The 18,620-nt window shown below is 42.4% G+C and overlaps 1 protein-coding gene across 1 annotated transcript in view; it reads right to left on the bottom strand.

Annotated features, from left to right (window-relative positions):
- The window catches only part of hipk2 (homeodomain interacting protein kinase 2), a 176,245-nt gene that overhangs the window by 18,826 nt on the left and 138,799 nt on the right, over positions 1 to 18,620 (bottom strand). Inside the window, exons 6-9 of the mRNA XM_033967831.2 lie at positions 13,277 to 13,461; positions 10,783 to 10,945; positions 4,315 to 4,540; positions 623 to 744 (exon numbers count right to left, since the gene is read on the bottom strand). Coding sequence (XP_033823722.1) covers positions 623 to 744; positions 4,315 to 4,540; positions 10,783 to 10,945; positions 13,277 to 13,461 — 696 coding nt within the window. The remainder of the gene's footprint in view (positions 1 to 622; positions 745 to 4,314; positions 4,541 to 10,782; positions 10,946 to 13,276; positions 13,462 to 18,620) is intronic.

Here is an 18,620-nt window from a genome sequence, read left to right as displayed (position 1 = left end):
ACGCATGTTTCTTTTTATGCTTTGAAAAACATTTCAACAATTTTTGGGAAATTTCAACACTGTTTAGATGCAACGTTTAGGCCTGAATAAGAAAAACAATCAAAAACCAAGGAAATTTACTTGCAGTTACACCGACTGACCACTGAATTGACCTCAATGGAGTGTGGCAGCAGAGAGCACTCCATTTAAACCAATGCATTAAAGAGAAAGTTCTGTTTTAGTCGCTGTCCACTGCAGTGACCGCTGTGCACCAGAGGGTTAAGCAGATTCTTTCATATGATTCTTTTACTTTTACTCGAGTAACTTCCTTCCTGTGCATGTGTACTTTTACTTCAGTAACACCATGAGTACTTGCTGCAGTACTGCCTGGAGTCATGGCTCTAAAGTGAGTGGGGTGAGCTGTAAAACACACTCAGGATGGAACAGCTGCCAGCGCGGCCGAGGTCACCACCGCCGCGGAGCTTCACCCTCCACCTCGGAGCTCCACCCTCCACCTCGCAGCTCCACCCTCCACCTCGGAGCTTCACCCTCCACCACAGACACCGACTGACGCTCCAGAAAAGCAGCACTGTGTTTTGTTTTTCCCTGAATGTTTGAGGTGAACATCTGCGGCGTTACGTACCTGCGTGAGGAGGCCGGGCTGTATCTGCAGAGGCTGGGCACCGGGGGCTTGCGTCACTATGGGAACAGCATTCTCCATCCTCACGGAGTAGCTGGTGTGCTTGGAAGGGGACGCCTGCAGCCCTGGACCATAAAGAACACGAGCGGAGATAGTGTCAACAGCTACAGCCTCAACATCTGTCACGCCGCAGACGCCGCCGCCGCCTCTTTGTGCAGAATTAAAAGCCGCACATCAGATAGCGGCGTGTATGTGACGTACGCGCTCGTCGAAATAGATTTATTCACCGGTGCTGCGTTCAAATATAGCAGCTTTACAGTAGCCGTGGCGATCGTATAAAAACTGGCCTCGTTGGGCAAATTCACGCCGCATTTTAAGCCCGAAGCCTTTAAATACTTTGGCCTTTACATTAAAACGCACACGAGATGAAGAGTAAACACGATTACTTCTGCGATAATCAATTTACTTCCACGTTCTGCTGCCAGGCCTGCGTTTTGCACAACACAAAAATCAGATTATGTTTGGTTTCTCCGCCGCGTTGACGTTCCTCCAGAGCGCGTCGATGAGGAGCCCCACGAGACGCCGACTTTGGGGCCCCTCCGGGAGAACGGACGAACACAAACGCCTGACCTGACCTCCGTGTAAAACAAGGACGAAACGGGGATTAAAAGATTACGCCGAGGTCAATGGAGAGGATTTTAATAAAACAACGTGGAACAGACGGCAAAAAGTGGTCGTTTTATCAACTTTTTTTAGCTGGTAAAGTGTTTACAGGGGGCGCTGTTTTGGAAAGACAATCCATCTTTGAACAGGAACAGGAGCTTTAAACATCATTCATCTCCTATTTATAACTCCATCCTCAGACCTAAATCTAAACAAGGAAAACAATAGTATGCTAATAGCCAGTATGCTAATAGTGTGAGCGCGCCCATTAGGGACCTGAACGATTATGCAAAATATGACCCAGGCACAGTTTAACACATTTAAAGGAGCTGAACAGACCTAGAAACAAACAGAAACTGTAAACAAACAGGTGTGTTAGCTTCAGTGTCGTTAGCTTCAGCAGTGTCCAGCAGGAATCTGACCACAAGTTTCAGTTTCTACGCACCTGTTTGGGTCATACTTTTGACTTTTTAAGGGTAAACTTTTTAGCAAATGTAGAAAAACACATAAAAAACAGCTCTGCGTGTCGAACAGTGAGTGAACTGTCTGTGAAACGCCTCAGTCCAGGTCTGATCCAGGGCCGGTCCCAGCTTTCAGGGGGCCCTAAGCTGAATGTGTCTCTGGGGCCCCTCCTGGTTCATCTGTTGGTGATTCACATTTGACACATTCTGACCAGTTGTTTTTGTGTTTATCTGAACAACATCAGACTGAAAACATCCAGAATGTCACATAAACATATAAGAGGGGCCAAGATTTTTGAAATTCTACACATTTTTCTTCATTTCTGGTGGATTTTAATGTGTTTCAGTTGTGACAATGTTCTTACATTTACATTATGTGGGGTCCTTGCTCCGGTGTAAACACAGAGCTGCCCTCACCTCTGCCCGACTCAAAAACAAACGCAACAGCAGGAAATATTTTGCTACTATAAATATAAAACAAATGTAATTGTTTTAGAGGGATATTTAAGCTGCTGTAAACACACAACCCCGTGTACAATAAAACTTAACATATTATATTATTTTCAATGTAAATGTATGTGATCATGGGGGCCCCCTGGTGGCTTCGGGGCCCTCAGCAGCTGCTCAGTCTGCTTAAAGGCTGAACCGGCCCTGGTCTGATCCAAACCAAAAGAAAAAAAATGGATTGTGTACCTGGACGCTGAAGCTAACACACCTGTTTGTTTGTATTTTCTGTTTGTTGTAGAGACTGAACTGTGCCTGAATCACACTGTTCTCCTTGTTTTGGATTCGTCTGAGGGTGGAGTTATAAATAGGAGGTAAACGACGCGCATTACAACATTCTCACAAATCGCTGCATCTCCCGGGTTAAAAGTCTCGGTGTTTTATAAACGTACACGAGTTTGTATTTTCACTGTTGTGTCTTTTGAAATGCAAACCTGCGCGTGCCACTTTGAGCTCCGTTTATTTAAAATGCTAAAATACTGAATAGTGATTAATGATTGACACTGGGATTTGCATACGGCTTTTTTAAACCCGCAGACTCGTTTTGCAGTAAAAATGGTCGGATTTCGCCTCATTGTTATTCATTTGTGCTGAGAATCTGACCGACGTCTGAGTTACCGACGTCTTTAGAGTCTCACTTCTCAGTCTGGACACGACGGCTATTTTTTATGGGTCAACTACTGTATTTTCCTGAGTATAAGTCGCACTGGAGTATAAGTCGCACCAGCCAAAAAATGCATAATAATGAAGAAAAAAACAAGTATTTCACATAAAAATGGCGTGAGCACGTTACTTATAGTCCAGAAAATACGGTAATTTTGGGGGTTTTTTTTAGAAATAAAGGTGATTAACTAGATAAATTGCGAGTGTGTATAAAGTTTAATTCGCTTTTTCACTGACGAAGGTGCTGTTTACTATTACTTCTATCTATATATAGTTGTTGATTCCGAGCCACGCCCCCTTTGAGTTGATTAGCAAACGCACAGATTTTCTCCAGTCGACCGCAGCGCTAAGAGGCACTGATTGATACTTCGAGGTGACGTCATGCTGAGGGTGTTACGCGTGTATGTGTATGGTGGAATGTTCAGTCGTTACCATGGCGACGCAGTGCGCACAAAATTTTAAATTACGATGGTACTTGGTTTATCTAAAAATAAACCGCAATAACCCGAAATCCGTGAAGTATCAGCTTTATTTTTTTCCATTTATTCTCTGTTTTTTTGCTGTAAAACGCCCTCACCGCACACTTTATACACTTTTATACAGTCCAACAGCCAATCAGGACGCACGACACAATGGTCTACAGTCCAACAGCCAATCAGGACGCACGACACAATGGTCTACAGTCCAACAGCCAATCAGGACGCACGACACAATGGTCTACAGTCCAACAGCCAATCAGGACGCACGACACAATGGTCTACAGTCCAACAGCCAATCAGGACGCACGACACAATGCAAATTAATAAAAACATGCTAAATTGCACTAAAAAAATCCGCAAAACAGTGAAAGTTGAACTGTGATATCGTGACGGACGACTGTAGTCTAAAAAAAATACTAAATAGATTTAAACCCCATGTTTTCAGGAGCATTTGATCGATCTGAGCGTTCATCCTCCTGTGGATAAACAGAAAACCTTTGTGTAAAACTAGCTTGTTCCCTTAAAGTTATTTTTAGAGGGAAACGGTAAACAAAAGCTTTTTCTTTGAGTTTCAGTGTCGTTAGCTCCTCCTTCAGACAGATATAAGGCAGTGTCCGGCAGAAATCTGACCAGAACTGAAACGGCGAAACGTCTTCACGCTAAAACGTTTTGTCCAGTTACAGATTTTATTTTTAGCTTTTACTCTGGATCAGACCTGGACGACTGAGGGATCACAAAGACGTTTAAGAGACATTAGTTTAACCGTAAAAATCATCTTAACCGGTTTTCAAATCGCGCTAAAATAAACCTCAGATTAAAGTCGATCAGATCCTCAGACAGAACATGCCTACAGTTAGCGCCACGCCCTTAACTCTGACCGTTGACGACATCATTACATCGTGTGTGTGTGTGTTTTCGTTCGTACCTTGGAAGCCGGGGGGACACACGATGAGCGCCTGTTGGAAGGGGTCGGGCCGGGCGGCGCAGAGCTGAGGGGCGCCCGCCTGGAGGGGCATGCTCCTCTGAGCCACGGCCGCCATGGACGCTGCGGAGGGCTGGTAGAGTGCAGATTGGTAGTTTAGTATGGAGACATCGGGACTGGCAAAGGAAAGGGTGGCATTGGTGGTGGAAGAGGGAGCCAGGTTGGTGGCCTAAAGGAATGGCGGGATCAGAAAATAAAATAAATCATAAGAGCGGAGGGATAGGGGAGGATGACAAACACCAAACACAGCGCTCAAATCAAATGGATCGTAATGATTATCTGGCTCTGATGAAAACTGATGGAGGAGAAAAGAGAGACTCGTTTAAATGTCTTAAATATGCAGATTGTTGATTTGATTAATTATAAGACGGGGGAGATGACAAGGGGCTGCAATCACGTTCAAACGTCCCCGGAGTGACACATCCATGTGCAAAACCGACCGACAGGGAAGTCTATTTTATACTTAAGAACAACACGCTCTGCCGACATGACCACAGATTAAATTTAGATTCGTAAAACACTAAAATATCTCGCTTAACTGAGCACATTATAGACCAGTGCAGCTCGTGTAGACTTTTTAAAGGAAGAATCAGCCTGTACTTTTGCCTTTTTTCACACAACTACCTCTGTTTTACACATCCATCCTTATTTTACCTGTATGCATCAAATAACAGCGGCTCCTGCGCTCTGATTGGTCGTCTTCGAGTGACATCATAACCACATGAACGTAATGACAGTGACAGATTTAAAGAGCCTCATGTCTCTGCTTTGAGACGCCGTTTGAATTTACACGAAGCTCGATCTGTTGTGGAGTTACGGTGATGGAAAGTCCACGACCGCGAGTCTAACGGCGATGACAGCATCCGACGCTAAAGGGTTAAAGCCGTCCTGTTGTGCTTGTGTCTCTATGGTTCTCATCTCTGTGGATCGTTCTGTTATAATTTACACATTTTAAATCACAATATTCATCTAAAACCACGAAAGAAAAGAAACACACCAGCTCATTTCAAGTTCAAAACCTGCGGTGTCCAATAGGAGCTGACGTCGCCGTAGACGTCATCATAACAAAGCGCCGTGGAGCTGTTGGCGCCCCCTATGGACAGATGCACATCACAGTAACAAATAGCGTTTTGCTTTAGTTTTTTCCATTTGTACCAAAATGGCGACACGACGCTGCAAAATCCGACGAGTGTCAACAATTAAGAAAATAAAACTAGAGAAGGAAGTGCAGACGTCACAGTGGGCGTGTCCCAGTGGGCGTGTCCCAGTGGGCGTGTCACAGTGGGCGTGTCACAGGTGGAGGTGAAAACGGGGCTTTATCGACAAAATGGCGTGTTGAAAATAGTGGATTAAAGACTCAAACATGAATCAGTCCAAAAACAAAGAAACGACTAGAACCTGGAGATTGTAAATGAGAAGGAAACAACTATAACATGGACAAAACCTCTGAAAAGTCCAGTTTTTGCAGAACAGATCTTTAATTTCACGGCAATAATCCTGATTTCATACGATTTTGCCGGAGCTGGTTTAAATTAGAAACAAAAACGCATCACAATTGAAACATTACGATGAGAAAATACCCAGAGTTTTGCCGTTTCGGGCCTGGTTCAGTTTCTCAAAGGCCGATCGATGCGACTGGCAGGAGCAATAATTCACAGAGGTTGGATAATTATGTAAGCGAGGTAACTCTTTGAGCATTAATAAGACATGTGGAAGAGAACAGCCGAGACGCAAACGAAGGCTTTTAGGAAATGTTTGCACGACTCGGTTTAGTTTTGTTTCATTAAAGGTTCTGTATTACACAAAATGGACTGTTGTAGCTTTAATCCATGTTCTAATGATGTTAGTGCATCAAAAACAAGACCTGGAGTTGTGTTTTGTTTCATTCACACACATTTATAATTAATCTGTCACACCTCCAAAGCTCAAAATGCTCTGTTCCACCTTGTGATGTCATCAAGTGGTAGTTTTCTTTAAAAATAACAGCTCCTTTTACCTTTAGTTCAGTAGAAATTGGCAAATCCAGGTCTGAAATGATCCAAATGATTCTATAAATGAAGTTGTGTGGAGTTTAAAAACACAGTGGAGCACTTCCTGTATCACCACACGATGACATCACAAGGTGGAACAGAGTGTTTTCAGTCTGAGAAAAAACCTCATCCTAAATCTGCAGGTTTGTGTGTTAAACGTGTGAGAATGAAACAAAAAAAACACAACTCCAGGTCTGTTTGCGACGAGGAAACGACATTATAATAATAACGTAGATGAGAAAACGGCGTAATGTGGCGTTCTTTAAGCTACGGGGACGACTGAGGCGAGATTACAAAGATCACGCATTCATTTTTCATTTGCTCTGTTTAGCGAGTTCGATGAGCACCCAGGGAGGGAACATAATCAATACAGGACTGTGGCATTCATCATAAACAAGCATACAAGCGGCGAAACACGCTCGCACACACCAGCGCCGCAAATGAACGAGCTGGAATAAATCACTGTAACTTAAATCTGTCTCGTTAGCGGAGAGAAAAGATAAGCTGAGGGAACGCTAGTCCATTTACATCACGGCAAAATTGGCGTTTTGTTGCGTGTTGCACAGTAGGAAGCCGCTCGATATAGCCGGTGATAAAAAATAATGCATAAATAAATGAGGGGGGCGGCGGAAACGGCGGCGGAAAACGCTCCAAATTCACAGCTGACGAATAGAGCGAGCCAAAAGTCAGCACTTTTCAAAATCGCCACCGCTCGCACAGTCAGAGCCACGCCACGGGACGCGCTAACCAAACCCCGGGAAAATGTAAGGGAGGAGCGCAGGAGGAGAGACGCAGAGGAGGAGGAGGAGGAGGAGGAGGAGGGGGAGGAGGAGGAGGAGGAGGGGGAGGAGGAGGAGGAGGAGGGACGCTAAAGGGATTCTTAAGGCCTGAAAGCTCCCAGAATGCAAGGCAAGCAGGAAGTGGGGCTTGTCATGTGTGTAATCAGCAACTCTGTGACAATCCCACAGGACCTGGGGCAGAGACCGGAGACAGACACATGTGCACGAGCGGACAGACAGACAGGCGGAGGAGGAGGAGGAGGAGGAGGACGGGAGCAGGGAGACAGGAGACAGGAGACACCGCACTCGGACAGCTTAAAGCGACCGCACGACACTGTTTCATGTTTGAATGTCGTTTCCTCGTCACAAACAGACCTGGAGTTGTGTTTTTTTGTTCAATTCTCACACGTTTAACAGACAAACCTGCAGATTTAAACCAAATTCTTCTCTCAAAGTGTAAGAAAATGCTGTGTTCCACCTTGTGATGTCATCGTGTGGTGATTCAGGAAGTGCTCCTCTGTGTTTTTAAACTCCACACACCTTCATTTATAGAATCTTTTGGATCACTTCAGCCTTAAATCTCCACTGAACTGTAATCTGTCACATTATATCTTATCTAAAGCAACAGATTTGGTGAAGTTACAGGTCAGATCTGTGCAGAGGTGATCTTCTTTAGTTAAATCCATGTTTTTGAGCTGCACAAATATCTGTAAAAACATAAATCCTCCCGTATTACTCTATTTTCTGATCTGTTCTAATGTCGTTTCCTCATCACAAACAGTTAATTCTCTCAAACTTAAAACACTCTGTTCCACCTTGTGATGTCATCGTGTGGTGATACAGGAAGTGCTCCGCTGTGTTTTTAAAGTCCAAATACCACACATGTCAAACTCAGGCCCGTGGTGTAATTATATTTGTCTTGTGAGATCATATCAAATGTGTTTTAGAGCTGGTCCTTCTTTATACAGAACCTGCACTAATAATACTACACATCCCAGAATGCTTTGCTCGTGCGCTGCAGTCGAGACCAGTGAGCGCCTCCTTCTTTTCTGTTGACACTTATTAGTGACCGAGCTACTGGTCACCGCGGACAAATGAACTGTTACAGAGAGAAAGAGACATAATTATTATTTTTTATTTAAATAAGAAATGAATAGTTCTGATGTGTCTTTTATTTCAAATTTAATTCCTCATCCGTTTGTAATATTAAGCTCCAGTTGTTCCAGATTTTGTGTTTAAGCAAAACTAGAGTTTGTGTCCAGATGAAAAGGTTAAAGGTCACACACCAGGAGCAGCACATTTTTAAATAAATATTGACTTTGAGCTGTGAATTTGTCTTAGTTTTTAATTTTGTCCCAGTGTGAGTTTGAGTTTGACGCTTTCACTAGAATCATTTGGATAATTTCAGCCTCGTGTCGACTGAACTAAAGGCAAAAGGAGAGGTTAAGTGGAAAAAAAACACCACTTGATGACATCACAAGGTGGAACTTCGCATTTTGAGCTTTGGAGATGAAACAGACTAATAATAAAGAGTTAATAATGAAATAAAACACAACTCCAGGTCTGTTTTTGACGCATTAACAACATTATAACACGACTTAAAGCTACAAGAGTCAGTTTTGTGTCGTATATACATTTTTTATATCTCTAAAAACAAACATAATAGAAGCAGAGACAGTCGGGTGAATTCATCTTAAAACTATGATTTAAACTGACTCCACTCTCCCGAGCTTTACTCAGGACAATATTTATTATATTTTCATTTCCATATCACAGAATTACACTATATTTTGAAAAGCTATGTTCAAAATCACCGAACAGAAAAACAGGAAACGTCTCAAAAACCACACGTTTACTGTGAATGAAAACGACTCCGGGGTTTGGGCTCCTCACATTTTTCCTGCATTTGTAGGAAACGGTCAGCAAGTCCAGAAAATAGTCCAGCGTCCGACTTCAGCCCTGCCCTCGGAGACTCTGAGGGTTAAAGGTGAACGCTGGAGCTTTTCTGGTGAGGGGAGTGTTACTGCACCGCTTGGAAGGTTCCGCAGTGTGGCATTAAAGTGATTTCTCTGTATGTGCTCTGGCAGATGGAAGGATGTGTGAGGCGAAATCTGACAACTTTGTCTTTGGGATGAATGTTTCCTGTGCACTGTCCTTAAATAAATAAATAAATACAATTTAATTCAATTTAATTACAATTAATTCAATAAAAAAAAAAAAAAAAAAAAAATTAAAATAAATAAATACAATACATTTTGCCTTATTCAGTTACTTTCAGTTTATTATTACTGATCGTCCGTCCTAGTGGTGTCATAAACTTGTGTTCATGGAGGTAGAAAAATGTAATGCCACACTGTGAAATATTCTGGGAAAAGCAGTGACATGTTTAAAGAGAAGAGTGTGTGTGCTGAAGTAAATGTTTTTCCACTGTGTCCTGTAAACGTCCTGTAAGAGGCGGGTTCATTATGTCACACATTCCTGTCTGACTCAGCAGTGAGCGGCACACGTATGTGAGCCGCGCGCGTATGTGAGCCGCGCGCGTATGTGAGCCGCGCGCGTATGTGAGCCGCGCGCGTATGTGAGCCGCGCGCGTATGTGAGCCGCGCACGTATGTGAGCTGTGGTATGTGGAGGGAGGCGTGACGAGCCTGTAACACGGTTAGAGCATGAAGACCAACCAAAACAACAGGGCTGTTTGAAAAATAAAATACATGTTCATGAGGTTCAGTTTCATTTTACATTTTTTACATTGGACAAAACTGAGGCATTTTTCAAGAAAGAATATTTTGTTTTTATTTTTCATCTAAAATCCCACAAAATTTTATATAACGTTTATATAAATGGACATGGCTAAATGTTCGTATTAACCCTCTACATGATCCTGGGGTTTTTATTTCACTATTGTGTCTGTAAATCAAGATATGAACATTAATAACAGACACATCAGGTCCTTCTTTCCCCGAGGTCATAGTCGGCCCGTCCTATATGACACTAACGACGCACAAAAACGAGTAGCACTTTTTTTTTTTCCATCCAAAATGACCACACGTCGCTACCAAATCCAACAAATATCACTGATTAACGTCACAGTATTTGTGTATTAAATGGAATCTTGAAAATGATCGATTAAAGATGCACAAACATGAATCACTCCAAAAAAAACTTTGAGAGGGTAAATGAGGAGGAGAAACGGCTGGAACATGGTTAAAGCTCTGAAAGGTTCATTCTGCTTTGATTTGTCTGGATATGGACCAGTGGCGTCTGAAACACGTCGTTGTCGGTCTGCGTCAGTCTGAGGTCGGTCTGTGGTCTGGTCGGTCTGCGGTCAGTCTGCGGTCTGGTCGGTCTGTGGTCGGTCTGTGGTCTGCGGTTGGTCTATTGTCTGGTCAGTCTGCGGTTGGTCTGCGGTTGGTCTGCGGTCGGTCTGTGGTCTGGTCGGTCTGCGGTCTGGTTCGTCTGCGGTCGGTCTGCGGTCGGTCTGTCTGCTCTGTCTGCGATCGGTCTGCGGTCAGTCTGTGGTCTGGTCGGTCTGCGGTCGGTCTGTCTGCTCTGTCTGCGGTCGGTCTGCGGTCTGGTCAGTCTGTGGTCGGTCTGCGGTCGTACCTGGCTGTGCACAGTGTTGAGCTGGTTGTTGAAGGTCATGGTGAGGTTGGTGGAGGTGCTGGGGGCCACGTGGGTGATGAACGGCGTCTTGCTCTGGTTCACGGTGTCGTACATGTTCACGCGGCGTTTGCAGATCTCCATATTTTGGAAGCACGACTTGACGCTGCACAGAAGGTGGAGAGAAGGAGAAAGAAATCATTAGCGTCACACGTTCGCTTCGTGCGCATTGACACTTCGCAGAGACGTCACGCTGCGGGTGTTCTACATGCATGCCTATGGTGGAATCTTTAGCAGTTACCGTGGCGACGCAATGCACACATTAGCAAACACTGACACAAAGTTTTAAGAGCCTGTGATCGATGAATACAAGTTTAGGAGTTTGATTTTCAACAAAAAGGTGAGAGCGGCTAACTGCTAAATGTTGGCTAATGCTAATGCTAATGCTAGCTAGCGTGCAACTGTAATATTATTTGAGAGGGACTCGTTTAACAGCGCAAATATCTCACCTAAACTCAGCTCTTTCTGTTAAAACAAAGCTCAGATCAAAGTCTAACAGAGCTTCAGACAGAGTAGTGCCTCTGGTTAGCGTCACACCTTGAGGAAATATTGACGATCAGCTGCAAACTATCGATTACAGTTCGACAAGATGATTTCAAAGTTTGGTTTCAGACTGAGGGCAGGGGGACCGCTCTGATTCACTCGTTCAAAATAAATCTCCAAACTGAAATTCCGACCATTTGAACTTTAGATTTATTTTTTTCCAGCGCAGGTCCATGATTTGTCAGTTTAATCTCGTGCAAAAAAGCCTTTTCAACAGCGACGGCGCCTTCGTGATGGAAAAACGCCACCGCCTCAGCGTCTAACCTTATCTCTCACCTTAATTAATCTGACTGGGACGTTCGTGTTTATGTGGGTGGTTATTGCTGCCATAACAACCATAAACAAGGACAAAGTGAAAGTTAATGAGCTGATTCTATCACACAACCTGACCAACGTTTACAGCCGCCATTTTGAGTACTTTCCCACGTTCGACAACATAATATTTAGCTTTGGGTTCCTAATTACAAGGGCAACAGAGCTTCATCACTTTGAAAGCCACGGAGAGTCATTTTCGCAGGTTTTAACGTCATGTAAACCAATGAAATACTTTGAAAATGTGTCAGTAAAGAATAAAAAAACATGACACAGAATTACAAAAAGCTCTGTTCTTGTTGCACGGTTTGCGATGCATTCATTTATACCTCTTTTTTTATTCATTTATATCTGTTTTCTTTGTTTTCTCGCTAATACTGCACAGTTCAAAGTCAAAGTCGCATGATGAAATACTGCAGCGTTTTCCTTTTTTTTTAAACTTATATTTCATTGTTTTCAAAAGACATAACAATAGAACAATAGAACAATGAACATTCGGTCAGCTGTCCGTTTTTCCCAGAGTTCTTCAGATTTTTCGTTTCGTAACCTTAGAAAACGTGTGAATCTCTCCATAACACATTGTCCTTCCGGTTGCCGAGCGTAGGGGGCGTCTTCCTCGTGCCATTTGCGTGTAATGTAGAGTTTACAGTTACTCAGAAAACGTATTTTCCATAGACTGTTTATATCAATGGACGTAGCTAACCTGCTAGCCGCCGCCGCGTTCCAAACAGGAAGTGATCATGAGCGCACTTTACATTGAAAAACTAGAACGTTGACTAACTCTCGAGAGGCTGACGTCACTTCCCGGTGAGTGTTTTGCTAATTAATGAATCAAATACTTTTCTAACTCCTTTACAGACAATGCTAAATGTAAGGGGCGTTACCTTCAACAGCCTCGCTCCGGATTGGCTCTTTGGTTGCTATGATACTTGTGTCGTTTATCGCGGGGGTCACGTTCTAAAAATAACCCGCAATAAGCAAAATCCGTGAAGTATCAGCTTTATTTTTTACATTATTCTCTCTGTTTTTGTCTGTAAAACCCCTCACCACACACTTTATACACTTTTCTCACACAGGCGTTAACATTTTCTCACATTTCTCTCTCGTTTAAACTCTCTCAAAGTTCAAACCTTCGTAGGCGTCTTTGTCGGTGCAGAACGTTTCATCGACATCGTGGGTTTTGTCGGGGAGAAAACAAATTGCAAACGTACAGCACTTCAGAGTCACACTGAGATCCAACGTTTATGTAAATTTGTCTGAACACATTCTGTACTGGACAGGAGACACGGCACGGAGGAGACTGATGGACAATGGTCTACAGTCCAACAGCCAATCAGGACGCACGACACAATGGTCTACAGTCCAACAGCCAATCAGGACGCACGACACAATGGTCTACAGTCCAACAGCCAATCAGGACGCACGACACAATGGTCTACAGTCCAACAGCCAATCAGGACGCACGACACAATGGTCTACAGTCCAACAGCCAATCAGGACGCACGACACAATGGTCTACAGTCCAACAGCCAATCAGGACGCAGTAAACCCAGACTCCGTAAAGCGCTCAGTGCGTTCTTACTGTGTGCTGTGGGGGAAATCCAGCAGATGGGACATGGTGACAAAGGGATGGTTGAGCGTTTCGATGGGCGTGATTCTTTTGTCTGCGTCGATGGTCAGCATCTTTGTCAACAAGTCGATAAACTCCCTGCGGTCGGCCTTCTCCGCCAACATGTCGCTGCCCTCCAGGTCTGATGTCATGTTCACCTGCGGGAAAAAAACAGGACATTTTAGTTTGGCACATGATTCCTCACAGCAGGTTTATTTAACGGTCTTATTTTACACAAAACTGACTGTTAAACTGAGGCTTTAATCCATGTTTGAACGTCCAAAAACCGACCTGGAGTTGTGTTTTGTTTCATTCACACACGTCTGAGTTTGTGTTGAGGGAACCACATCATAACATCGATCAGAAACAGCGTCATATCGGCGTTTTAACAGCTCGCTCTCTCGTCAATGCGACTATAACCTTGCTCTTTTGGCTCTTTTGGCTCTTTTGGCGACATTAAACACATCGGTATTCCCAGCTTCACTTGAAATATCTCCCTGGCGCCTGGACGGAGATTTTATCTTCTACCCGAGATGTGAAAACAAAACAAAAAGAACACGGAGCCAATAAATGCTGCCATTGGCAACTTGTACAAAGGAGACATTTTTCCGCGCACTTCTGAAAGGGCTGACAAGTTAACCTATATATATTCTAGGAAACGGCCTTGGAAAAAGCAGCGCGGCCGAGGTTGTGGGGAACTGCAAAACAAAATTAGACTTCCAGAAGTGAACTGAATAGGAAGGAGGCTACGCTTTTTGTTGTCACGGTACGAACATTTCAAACTCAATTTCCATACCACAATGATTAAAACAGTTACAGGAAAGGCTTTGTTGGCGTCTTTCTGCGTTTGAAAACTGAGCATTTTACACAAATCAACCTACTTTATATAATTCATGTTCCTGCAAAACACGACGAGCCGACGTGAGCCATGCGGGTCGAGATGAAATCGAGATACAAGATACAAAATACAGGCTCATGTGCTCATCTTTATCAAGGATCTATAATAAGAAATGTCCCAGGGCGAGATCGACTAGAGGCCGCTCCAGGTACTGCAGCTTCTCGAAGCTTAGGCCATAGTCTGTTTATATAAATGGACATAAATAACCTGCTAGCCGCCGCGTTACAAACAGGAAGTGAGCATAAGCGCCATCAGACTCGTCATTTTGGTCTTAAATCTTCGTATTAACCCTCTACATGATCCTGGAGTTTATTTTTTATTTTTTTGTTGTTATTTTGAGTTTATTTTTTATTTTATTTTTTGAGTGTTTTTTTGTTTTTTGTTATTTTTGTTATTTTTATTATATATATAGTTATTTTGAGGTGTTTTTTTTTAGTTTAGTTTCTCTCTTTATTTAATTTTTTTTTGTTATTTTGAAGGTTTTTGTTTTGTTTGGGGTTTTTTTTTGTATTTTTGTATTTTTTTTGTTGTTGTTTTTTTATTTGGGTTTTTATTTCACTATTGTGTCTGTAAATCAAAATATGAACATTAATAACAGACAAATCAGGTCCTTCTTTCCCCGAGGTCGCTCCTGTTAGCGTTAGCAACAGGTTTGATTGACAGCGTTGCTAAGGGCCTGCTCCGCTTGTGGAAAATCAAACTCCTAAAAAGAAAAATGAACGCTCGTGTGCCGCTTAAATCCATTTTGTATTTTTTTCTTGAGTCTTAAAACTTTTTTGACGGCGTTTGCTAATGTGTCCAACAGGTTTGATTGACAGCGTTGCTAAACCAGTGGTGCGAACGGGAAGAGGTGCTATCTTCAACAGTCTCGCTCCTGATTGGCTCTTTGGTTGCTAAGATACTCGCGATCAGAATTCAACTCCAAATTAGCCGCTATATCTGTTAGCCTCGATTAGCTTCATTTGGAGCTGAACGCTGTGGGTGACGTCTGTAGCGCTAATGCATTTTTTGTGAATTCTTCTAACTGCACGCGTTCACAAACCTCGGATTTTGTAGCTTTCTTCTCTAATTTTACAAACATGAACTTTTTAAACTCCTCAAAGCGCCTAAAAGTTCGCTTCGTAACCTCGCTCTGACCCCGCGCTAGCTCCGCTTTAGCAACCACCGCTCTGATTCTGACGTCATGTGAGCAGGAGCGTAAACGTGAGACCAAAATGACGAGTGAGAGACAGAGAGAGGACACAGTTTTTCAATAGAAAGTGAATTGGAGCCAGAGTCGATGGAGCAGGAAACACGCACATGATCACTTCCTGTTTAGTACACGGCGGCTAGCAGGTTAGCTACGTACATTTATATAAACAGTCCAATGGTGGGAGGCGTAACATGGAAGAGTAAACTTATTTTTGGGCCCATGCGCCAGTGAAAAACATTACGCCGCCATCTTTGATTCACCTAGTTTCAGTATTGATTAGCGTCTCAGCGTCGATTCTTTTCTGTCGATTCTCGTCATGAAAGTGGGACATGGCGGTGATTTCGCTGCGGCGTTTGGGTCGCGGGCCTGGCCTTGTTTATGGCGACTGTTATGTGAGCGGAGTGGGCTTGTTTTTCATAAAGACTTATCTCGAGGCCCGCTCCAGGGGCTATCAGATGTGCTGCCAGTCAACGCGGCTAAATCTGATTCGGTTCAGCCTCTGCAGGTCGTTCAGCCTCCGCCGCCGTAGCGCTCTGCTCGCCCTCCCCGCCGACCGTGATGAAAAGAATAATCACGCCTCGTCTGACTGGCGGAGGAGATGACTTTGGGAAATGGAGACTTGCCCATGTAGCGTACGGGTCACGTGAGCCGAGTCGTGGTAAATATAAGAAGTAATAAGTGACGCTCGTGTTTTATCATTATTGTTACGTCATGTGTAAAGACTGTACCTCTATAAGCTGCTCTAATGTTTCCTCGTCACACACAGACCTGGAGTTGTGTTTTTGTGTTTCATTCTCACATGTTTAACGCACAAACCTGCAGATTTAGACTGAGTTCTTTTCTCAAACTGTAAAAAAAACGCTCTGTTCCACCTTGTGATGTCATCATGTGGTGATACAGGAAGTGCTCCACTGTGTTTTTAAACTCATTTGGATCATTTCAGCTTCTGGAATTGTTAATTTCTACTGACAAAAGGTAAAAAAAAGTAGCTGTGAACTTGAAAACTACCACTTCATGACATGAGAAGGTGGAACAGAGCGTTTTGAACAAGTGTAAATGAAACAAAACAGAACTCCAGGTCTGTTTTTGAAGAAATAACATTAGAACATGACTTAATGCTCAGAGTCCATTTCGAGTAATACAGGAGCTTTAAGACGAGACGCTGCAGGTGAACAGAAAAAAATCTTAAATTTAATGGCGACAATTTGACACTTGTCCTGTCGTTCACTCACACAACTGTAAGAAATAAATGCATCACAAGTTTTTCATCATGTAAAGTTTTCATATAAAAATTACGGCATTTTATGTGTAAAAACTGACAAAACTGAAAAAAAGAGCCAGGTTTACAGGTTTTCTTGCTTCTTTTCTTTGACATATTCGACACTACATCTACAGAGAGGATTTTGGATTTTATTTTGGATTTTATTTTGGATTTTATTTTGGATTTTATTTGCATTTTATTTTATTTTAGGTTTTATTTGGATTTTATTTTTAATTTAGATTTTATTTTTGATTAATTTTTTTTGTTTTTTTAATTTTATTTGGATTTTATTTTGGATTTTATTTGGATTTCATTTTGGATTTTTGGATTTTATTTTGGATTTTATTTGGATTTCATTTTGGATTTTTGGATTTTATTGTGGATTTGGTGTTTTATTTAGTATTGGAATAAACCGGATCTGCCTAAAAATTCAAATTTTGCCTCATTTTCTGGAGTAAAAAATATAGGGCAGTGTCCAACAGCGACCAGCATCTGACCAATATTGTGTTTTGTTTTGGATTTTGGATCAGACCTGGACGACTGAGGGATTGCACAGACTTTGAGTCAAATATTTAATAAATCAGACTTTTGTACATTTACTCTTGTTAAGTCCGAGCGTGTAAAGTCTGTGTAGCTGCTGCTTTAAGGCCTGATCCTCTTCGTCTCTACGGGGGGAATGAACTTTGAGTAAACAGACTTTGTACTCTGTCCCACACAGCTCTACAGAGGCAGCTTGATTAAATTAAATATTAAAACTTTCTTTCTTTCGCTGCAGAGTGGATAATTTAGTTGTTTCCATGAGAAATCTTGTTGCTAAGAGACAAAACTGACCAAAAAACAAAAAAAATAAAAAGATAAGGAGAGGCTGTACAGGTAGAACTTACGTTTTACACGTTTTACTTTAGCCACATTTTTTTTGATTATATGGAACTAAATCTTAAAATCGTGCATTCGTACTGCGACTGGGCTTGCCTCTCCATAGATCTGATCAAACACTGCTTGTTTCCATGGAGATATTAAAGATAAAAGTCATTCTGTGCAGCAGTGATCCACACAAACACAATAATAATAATAAAATCTAAAATAAAGTATTAATAATAACATGCAGACGAGGCGCTGTCGTGTCAAACCCTCCAGCAGAAAAGTTCCACAGTGCATCTTTAACCTCAGTGTGAGTATTTTTCACTGCGCCGTAACAAACGCCCCAGTTATTACGAATAAAAATGAGGATGACACTGTGCACATCCCATTAAAGAATTTACAGAGCAAATAAAAACGTAAAAGCAAATGTTCTGTGGCCGTCAACACGAGCGGCGGCGGCGGAGCGTCTACCCACGTCACATGACCCACACACGGCGGCAGATGGGCTGGTGCCTCTGGAAATGCCCAAACTCACCGCGGCAGGAAACGCGACGCTCCGACTGTAAAACACATTTCTCAAACCTCGCTCCGGTCGGTGAAAAGAGTTTATTTATAAAACCACCGGAGTTATGAAATAAATATAAACCTGAGCTCAATCTAATTCACTCTGCCGTCTCCTCTTGGCAGGACTTCCATCTGCACCAGGTTTTTCCACATCTAAGCCGTTGTGTTTTACAGGAGCTTTAAGACGAGACGCTGCAGGTGAACAGAAAAAAATCTGAAATTTAATGGCGACAATTTGACACTTGTCCTGTCGTTCACTCACACAACTGTAAGAAATAAATGCATCACAAGTTTTTCATCATGTAAAGTTTTCATATAAAAATTACGGCATTTTATGTGTAAAAACTGACAAAACTGAAAAAGAGCCAGGTTTACAGGTTTTCTTACTTCTTTTATTTGACATATTCGACACTACATCTACAGAGAGGATTTTGGATTTTATTTTGGATTTTATTTCGATTTTATTTTGGATTTTATTTTAGGTTTTATTTGGATTTTATTTTTAATTTAGATTTTATTTTTTATTTTTTTTGTTTTGGGG

The sequence above is a fragment of the Periophthalmus magnuspinnatus genome, chromosome 6 (assembly GCF_009829125.3).
Source record: "Periophthalmus magnuspinnatus isolate fPerMag1 chromosome 6, fPerMag1.2.pri, whole genome shotgun sequence".
Lineage (NCBI taxonomy): Eukaryota > Metazoa > Chordata > Actinopteri > Gobiiformes > Gobiidae > Periophthalmus > Periophthalmus magnuspinnatus.
Note: the sequence above shows the minus strand (reverse complement) of the source record. Positions and strands in the feature narration are given on the sequence as shown.